Below are 8573 nucleotides of genomic sequence, written 5' to 3' on the forward strand. Positions count from 1 at the left end.
TTTTCGGTTTCTTCTGATGAAAGAGGAAACGACTTTGTAGTTTTCAAAATCTCAGTCTAGCAGGACCATCTTGGTTTAATCCCATATACTCCTTCAATGTTAGCCCATGAACGCGATCGTGTTGGTTCCAGGAAATAAGTTCAGAGTGAGACATCTGTCGCGTGGCAGCTCTGTTTGGAGGAACGCGAGAGAGTAGCAAAGTCAGATCGGTGACGCGCACTTGGTACTTTTTCAGGTCACCAAAACGTGCGCTGCATCGGGTAAACCAATCCCTCACCGGTCCTGTCAAGCCAAGGCCGGCTGTATGAATGAGAGCTCGTTTATTAGCGCCGTCACGGCGTCATCCCACGTTTCCTGGCAGACCATCCACTTCCTGACAGACTTTTAACATATCCAAGGTGTGCCAATGGAAATTCAAGTCTGTGCCACTATTATTCCCAGCATCCAAATGCCAAAACAACGGTTTAAAACGAAGATAAACCCCTTTACAGTAAAAGCTGACATTTTTAAGTGCGTTTTCAAAACAGCGGTACATTCAAATAACCGATTTCCTACGAATGTTATCGTCACGCAGCGAATAGGTTATTTTTGACAGATTTTTTTCTCCATTCCGACTAACGTGACGCTGATTCATGACTTCTAGTCGCGCTGATATGAATGGACTCAGCAGCTTATAACACCGTCGAGTGAACACGGCTGTGAATGAAGCGAGCAGGCGATTAAGGAGGAGACAAGTGTGAACTCTTCCCTTGTTTCCTAAAGGACCTGGGTGTTCCACTCTCACCCATCCCTCACGTTTCTACTCCCCCCCCCCCCCCTTGTAAAAAAACAGATAGGGGGGAGGAGGAGTCGGGTGAGAGGGAAAAAATGAAGTCAATTATACGACATCCCGGCTCTCCTAACCTCCCTCCTCTCCCTTCTGCTACTACTACAGCTGGTGGCTCCTCATGCGCCGCGGCGCTGCGAAGCCTTCACCGGGCACACCGGCTGCAGTCCGTAGGCATGTCGGCTGGGGGCTCTGACGGGACGGCGGAGAGGCCAGCAGGTAGGGGCTCCGGCTTGACGACGTTGTGGTTATTGTGGGTAGCTTAGCTTTGCTTCTTTTTAATATATTCTTTGGGGCAACTACTTTTCTCCTTCAATTAGCTGAAAAAATAAATTAAGCACTAGTGGTATGCCTTCTTCCACGAATTAGTTCTGAACTTCTTTCGTCCCTTGACATGTTTTTTCTTTAACGGCAAGTTAGGTTATATTGCGTGAAGGTTACTTAAAAAAAGAACTTTACAGGGACATTGAGGACATTGAGAGTAGACGACCTCACAGCGGCAATAACGATAACACTTAACCGAGTGGCAGCAGTCGCAGTAGCCTTGCTGGACCAGCCGCTACAGTGCGTCGCACCGGTGTCTCGAGCAGCTGGCACCTGCCTCCTAAAACCGAACGCGTCGGCTGGCAACGCGCGTGACACCCTCTCCATTCATTCCCGTACTATGTGGTGCTCGTTTCCAGGGAGGGGGACGCGAGCGGAGGGGGGAGTTTTGTCGGCGAACTTCACACTCACGATAAAAACACGTCACTGTAACCATGACGACGACTTCATCCCAAAAGCCCAGAAATACTTTTACACTTTGCTAACAAGCGGTTCCTTTGCGAAAACCCGTCGTCTTCTCTAAGCCTGGTGCTAATATTAATATTTGCCTAACCTTCACCAAACTGGCCTCGAGGAGCTTATATTGTCACGTGGTTCCTCGAGATTTGCCCCCCCAACATTCTTTCTCGTTCAGCTTCTTTCAGAAACTGGGTCAGTAGAGCAGTAGAGCAGCTCTGCCTTCGGTGTGCAGCAGAGGGAAGCAGTCGCTCCCTGCCGTTTCCGAGCCGTACCAAGAAGCACAGAGGAATGTCAGCTACCAAACCCTTCAGTTCAAATAATGCAGACTAACGGCGGGATATTAAAACACAAAGGGGTTAAACCATCACCGGAACTTTTTTAAAAAACTTGAACCACGGTGGTCTAAGTGCTAACATTCTGGTAAACACAGTACAATGCACAGGAGTAAATCATTACAGGGCGTAAATACGTCTGAAAAATATGTTTCAGTGCTAGCTACATGCATGGAAGATTAGTTCAAATCTAGGCATTGAAAAGAAATCATACAGTTTATATAAAATGTGCAAAGACACTTGATGTAAACCCCTTACGTTATTTAATTCAAAATACAATCTAAAATTATGACGCGAATATGAAAGAGCTATTGTCAAATACCACATTAAAAGTACAACTCCTGAAAACGAAAAAAAAAGTAGCCTCTTGTTTAGATTAAATGGCAGGTCTGTGAATGTATCGCTTTTCCCCAGTGTGATATTTTGACAGGAACAGTAGGTAACACGTGATATTAGTGATATTCTGTTTGGGTCAAAGCCCTGGTTAAATGGATTAGTAACACCTGTGTTTACTTGTTATTTTCTCTCAAACTAGCCACTGTGAGTAAGGTGCATTATGTATATGTGAAAACTAAAATGTTCACTTTTCAACAATGAAACTTTAGCACCCAGAATTTCCAGTTGGGTATTTTCTAAAGCATTTTCCTTCAAAGCTGCCTTGCCCTCCTTTTGTCTTTCGTGCTCATGAATATGAGCCCTTTGTTGTTTTACAAAAGCTAATCTTAAGTACAGCCATTTGGGTTGCAAATGTAACATCACCATGTAAATAGTGTGGATAAACTTATTTCATGGTAGTAAAACTATTAGCTCTGTGCTAAAAGGCTATCACAATGACAACATGCATGAAAATATAAAGCCCTCTTAAGCCATACACAACCCAATTTTCCTCTGTAAATCCATATATTTCAAATGGTCCTGTCAGTATTTTAAAGTACAGCTGTTAGCACTGTAATCATTTACTGTAAATGTTGAAACCATCACATTAACTCTCTACCCTAATCCCACACAATCTAGCCCCTAAAATGTTTTAACTACACACAACTGTTACCAAACTTTTAAATACAAGATTTCATCTTCAAACTGATTGTTACTGTTAGGCAGTTAATTAAGTAAGTATGTTTAAATGGGGTAAATGCAGTTCTTAAAACACATGTTCAAAATACTTTAATACTGTGTGATTTGCTCTATAAATACCTCAATTAAAGAATCATAGACTCAGATATTATTTTGTTGTGAACATTTTTTTGTTCACAACTATATTGACCTCAGTATAGGTTAAAAAACGCATGCTTTGTAACAGAATAGCCCCTGTGCCACTTGTAAAAGAATATTCTCTTATTGCAAAACATCCTTAGCAATAGCATGTACTGGTTTTAGCGGTTGTAGGAAATTGTAGGTCAGTTGACCAGAAATAACCCAGAACATATTGCACTGTAACTGTAGGATTTAGGGCTTGACCTTTCTGCATCCATCCAAAACTACAACCTTGCTATTATGTTATGTTACCAGAAGTACGCAGAGAGACTGAGCCTTGGAATAATGTGACATTTACTTTATTATGCACATTATGAAATGAAATGCAGTCCAGTAAAACACCTCTGCTATCAATTCTGATTCAATAAAGCTTCTACATTTTCAGCTTTTGTCATCTAAATGAATGTAATGGGTGGTTATTGTGTACTGAACTGTATAACATCTAAACATGGTTTTAAAAGGGTTAACTAAAAAAAAAAACTGGGGCACTATTAAATCAAATGGGTTTAATTTCTCAAATGAGTAAAATTGTGTAAAGATACACAAAAGGTCGTATTTATCTGTGCAGTGTAATAAATGAGTGCCTAATAACCAATTTAAACCAATCACCTTGCTCTTTGTTGTGTAAACCAGATAGTTTATAGCAATGGAAAAATTACGAGGCATTGAGCCACAGAACACACCCTTCTTTACAGGTTCAAAAGACCATGACTGATACATTCATGTCCTGCTGCTGGTTGAAAATACTGAAGTTAACCTTCAGTATTCAGCTGAGATAGAAGGTGGTGCTTTTTTCCCCACTTGTCATCATTTTCCATGTTTTTTGTGTCTTTCTGGTCATTTTAAGTCTCACTGCATGTATTTTTGTCGTGTTTTTCTACCTCTTTTTATTAGTTTTGTGTATTTTAGTACTCTTTGTAGTTAACATTTAACTGGAGTTATTCTGTGTCTTTTGTTTCTTGTCGTAGTGTTGTGTCTCTTAGCAGTCATTTGGTTACTCTTTATAGTTATTTCTGCTTGTTCCTTCTCATTGTATATCTCTTTGTAATTAACTCTTTGTAATTAAATTAATCATTTTGAAGTCCTGTGTCATTTCTTAGTTGTTTAGTGTCTATCTCTACTTAACTTGTGTTTCTTTCTACTTATTTTACATTTCTTTGTAGTTATTTTGTTTCCCTTTTAGTAGCTGTGTCTTTGTGGTAATTCTCATTAAATTTGTGAAATGTCAAGTTCAAATTTGAATGGAATCAGTCTATTGTGAATGAAATGTCATCAACTATTTACAAGTTCAAATAGTGTCAAATATTTTAAGGTAACCAAAGCAACAATAGTTCCTTTCTTTGTTCTTAATAACAGGCAGTCATTCAGTCACTTGGTATGAAACTAAATTGATCAAGATATGCGAGAAGTGATATTTTTAAGTAAATTTTGTTTTCCTTTGGCTGTCCCGTTAGGATTGCCTCCCTTCTGTGTGGATCTCTGTTCATTTTCTGTGTGTACCTTTTTGTCCTGCCTCTCCTATTCATCTTTTCTACACTCTAAAAAGATTAAAGTTCCAAACTCGTCACGCTTAGATCCTTATTCTAATGACATAACATTAGCAATTTACCCCCCCCACACACACACACATAGCAGCAAATATTTTAATTTCAGTAACTGCTGAATTTAAAAGTGTTGAAAGTGGCCAAAAAGGAATAAAAAGTGTTCAAACGTGTTTGATTTATTTGTTTTAAAGATATCACGTCCTCTTGTGTGATGTTTTTGACCTCTGGTGTGACAGCCCCTGTACGTCACACTTGTGGACATTTTCTGAAAGCACCTCTATGTTTTTGTGCCAGCATGGTATGGAAAACCTGTCATTACTAGTTGGTAAGATAATTTGTATCATATCTATAATTGTGTTGTTGAAAGCTGCATATTCTGAGCTTAAGTGCAAAATCCCAGTTAGTGTTTGGTGTCAGTATGTTTAGGTAATGGTGTCATCACAACTTAAAAGCCTTCCAGCATCTGGTTATCTGAAAGCCCCTGCTGTCCACACAATTAGGGCTACATTTATTTTTTGTTTATTTGTCTTATGTGGGAGAGTCATCGTTTTTAGCTTATCAAGAAAATGGCTACGTGTTGGTTTATAATGTATTAAATTAGAGTAACTGTGCTACTTTGAGTGGTGTATTATAGTTTTTTTAGGGTATCAACAAACTAAATCAGGCCATATACAAACTTTTTCCCTCAACCGCAGGTAAGACCCAAATGAAGACTTTGAGAAAAAGTGATTCTTTGGTGTGGGTGGTGTAGAGTCAGAGCATACAAAAATAATAACAAAGAACTCAAACATAAATCACACCCACAAAAAGAAACTGTGAGCTCACAAAAGACCCCAAAACATCCCCACCTCCAAATACCTTGAAGTGATTCAAGTGGTACACTTAAAGGTGGAGAAGTACATGTAGGTCATAACATGCTGACTCTGTTTCATACTGAGTTACACTCCTGTGCATTTCCACCACAGGTGGTGGCCTGTGTTCCTGCGTTTCTGTAATATGGTATGTCATCTGCTACCCTGCAGGCTGGCTTGGCCTCTCATCAGTACTCTAGTCACGACTGGTGCTCTCGGCTTGGGTGTGACTCAGTGTTGACCGTCTAGACGTGCACTTTGCACCGATAAAAGCAAGGGGCATTGCTTTAAATATGACTTGGCAGTGCTGGTGCAGGTGGCAGGAGAACACATTTCTTGACTAACAAAGAAACGGGGAAAAAAAGTGTGTGGTGCAGCAACTAGCAGTGAAAAGCCATGGTGGGTGGAAGTGAGAGCCTGCAAGTGTCACTCCCACATTTCACTTTTGCGTCAGTGATGACCCACTAAACTCCTCTGGAGGGATTAAAGAAAATGATGTCAATATCAATAAAGTTCAGTCGGGCCCTGATCCCATAGTAAGAGTTTTTGTTGATAGTGAAAGCTTGCTGTGCTTGTTAGTGGGACATGTACGTGAGAAAAGGGTCACTGTGACCACCTCTGGGTTTTCTGTTAAAAATAAACTTTTATTTACAATATATATTATTGTACTTTAAAGATTCAAACATAAAATGGGTTTTTTGTTCAGTTTGAGTATTGTGCTATTTGCTTTTCTTCACCTAGATACGTGTCTGTCACTTTATCAAAACATTTTTCCTCACAAATAGATGTCATACTTTATAGAATGGGATCCCCGAGTAAGAAGTAGGTCAGTGTTACAGTGTTATATAAGCATTAGTGAATACAATGGGCCAAACCCTATTTACTCTCACGTGCCTCTGAAATTCACAAACTGCAGGAGTGCATAGCATGGGGGTTTGGCGCCATGTAACGGCAACTTTTAGCCAGTGCATCAAAAGTTTGCCTAGAAACAGAATGTGTGTATGAAAATTGGCAAGAAAACAGGGCAAAATGGGAAAAATAAATGAGCTGTCCAGCTATAAAATTGTTTTTGGGTCAGCCTTTAAAGTGAGCATTCCTGGCTGAGATTTCAGCCTTCAAAAATACTTTCCGCCTGTTAATGCAGAAAAAACTATATGAGTCATTCTGATGGTGCTCATTTTCAAAAAGACAAACAATTTGTGTATGTTCAAAAATATAATTTGTAAACAGCAAAACACAGTAAAACAGTTGAGTTTGTTAACCTTCAAAACTCAAATTAAGCATTATTTATTCACTCATACATGTAGATGAAAAAAGTCTTTAGCCTCAAATAAGTAATAAACTTTGCAGTAAACTAAATAAAGTCTCCTCCTTTTAGTCACATACCACTGATATACCAGATATCTGGGTGATGATTTTTGACTGTCAGAATAATCTCAACGTGTTTTTTAAGATCTTTAATGGTATTTTCATTTGATATAAGGTCAACTCATTAAAATCAGAAACCCAAGCCTCCATTCATTCATTCATAGTGTAAACAGAGCAAGCGTTATTAGAAAGATCAAGGTTGTTGTACTGTGTTCATTTGTAGCTTCTCACATCACTGTGGTGATTGTTTTCATGTATCAGATCCTGCTGCAGAGGATGAAGGGCCAAGCCAAGCAGGCTCCTTGCTGCCAGCTGTCGAGCTGCCAAGGAAACGAAAGGGAGATGTGGAGGAGAGGTCAGATGCGCATGTACAGTAAGAGCAGTGTTATGTTGTCTAAGAAGAAAAAACAAACTCTGAGACATTTCACTCTTGTTTATGCCTGTAGCTAAAATTATATGGTACAATGTACACAAACTAAATGACGCACCGTTTGTCCAACCGATCTCACAGGCAAAGCCTTGACATCCAAATGGACGATGACCTCAGCAGGTACGTTGAGTTGTCGGCTGTATCTGCATTGAGTTAGACCGTGCTGAAAAAAGAATTTGATTTTTGATGCTTTCATTTGCAGATCTGAAGGGGAGGATCAGCAAGTCAAAATGAAATGCTTCAGGTGATTCTATTTTTATATCAAACGACTGCGCCGTCTGTGGCTTTAAAAAAGTCTCATGTAGCTTTCCTTGGTCTCATTTAGTTTAAGATGTCAGCTATTTAAAACCCTAATGACTTAGACAGTCTTAAAATAGCTCCATTACAATTTCCAGGTAATTATTTTTCCCCCCAGAAAAGACACAGCAGGTAGTAATGTAGCTATGCATTCCCCTTTCAAGTTCTAAGATACAGACTGTCTGATGGCTGAATGTGCCTACAGGGAGCCTCACCGTCAAATTGAGAAGCGGCGGAGAGACAAAATGAACAATCTGATTGATGAGCTGGCTGCCATGATCCCTGCCTGTCAGCCCATGGCTCGAAAGCTCGACAAACTCACTGTGCTGCGGAAAGCTGTACAGCACTTGAAAGCCCTCAAAGGTACTTCTTAACCCACGTGGTGATTTAAGTGGTCAGTGATGTTGATTTTTGTCACTCTAAAAGCTCCCCTGCTTTCAGCTGGGATGGGCAGCGCCTTTTCAGAAACCACCTGCAAGCCTTCCATCCTGCCTCACGATGACCTCAGACACCTTCTGCTGAGGGTATGTCCTCGTACGTCTGTTTCATTCACGCTTTTATGCTTTTATTAACACGTCTTTCTGTGTATCTACCAGGCTGCCGATGGTTTCCTTTTAGTCGTAAGTTGTGACCGGGCGAAAATCCTGTTCATCTCCGAATCCGTCTCCAACATCCTCAACTTTAGCCGGGTGTGTTACCCTCCCACCACACGACTTGCAATATTCATTTACTGGTTGCAGCTTCCTCTTTTTCTGAATGTTAGCAAAATGAAGATGTAAAAGTACAGATCAGTAAAACTGAACAAAGTACCTCACAAAATTTGTAAAATAGCTAGGTCCTATATTATATATATAGGACCTAATTTCTTTTATATATATATGTATATGT

The 8573-nt window shown here is 40.0% G+C and overlaps 1 protein-coding gene across 4 annotated transcripts in view; it reads left to right on the plus strand.

Annotated features, from left to right (window-relative positions):
• The first annotated feature begins 113 nt into the window (after nucleotides 1-113).
• The window catches only part of LOC102299859 (aryl hydrocarbon receptor nuclear translocator-like protein 2), a 23358-nt gene continuing 14898 nt past the window's right edge, over nucleotides 114-8573 (plus strand). The window contains exons 1-7 of one of the 4 annotated variants that reach the window (XR_006054980.1): nucleotides 114-1045; nucleotides 7220-7331; nucleotides 7461-7508; nucleotides 7591-7632; nucleotides 7891-8048; nucleotides 8127-8209; nucleotides 8282-8374. Coding sequence is in view for 3 of the 4 variants with exons in the window: in XM_014340278.2 (XP_014195764.1) it covers nucleotides 868-1045; nucleotides 7220-7331; nucleotides 7461-7508; nucleotides 7591-7632; nucleotides 7891-8048; nucleotides 8127-8209; nucleotides 8282-8374 (714 nt within the window). In the remaining variant the exon portion in view is untranslated. The remainder of the gene's footprint in view (nucleotides 1046-7219; nucleotides 7332-7460; nucleotides 7509-7590; nucleotides 7633-7890; nucleotides 8049-8126; nucleotides 8210-8281; nucleotides 8375-8573) is intronic. The other 3 variants (XM_014340278.2, XM_014340280.2, XM_014340279.2) reach the window with 3 other exon arrangements.

This window comes from Haplochromis burtoni, unplaced genomic scaffold (genome assembly GCF_018398535.1).
Source record: "Haplochromis burtoni strain Fernald_Lab_line unplaced genomic scaffold, NCSU_Asbu1 Contig_178, whole genome shotgun sequence".
In the NCBI taxonomy this organism is placed as follows: domain Eukaryota; kingdom Metazoa; phylum Chordata; class Actinopteri; order Cichliformes; family Cichlidae; genus Haplochromis; species Haplochromis burtoni.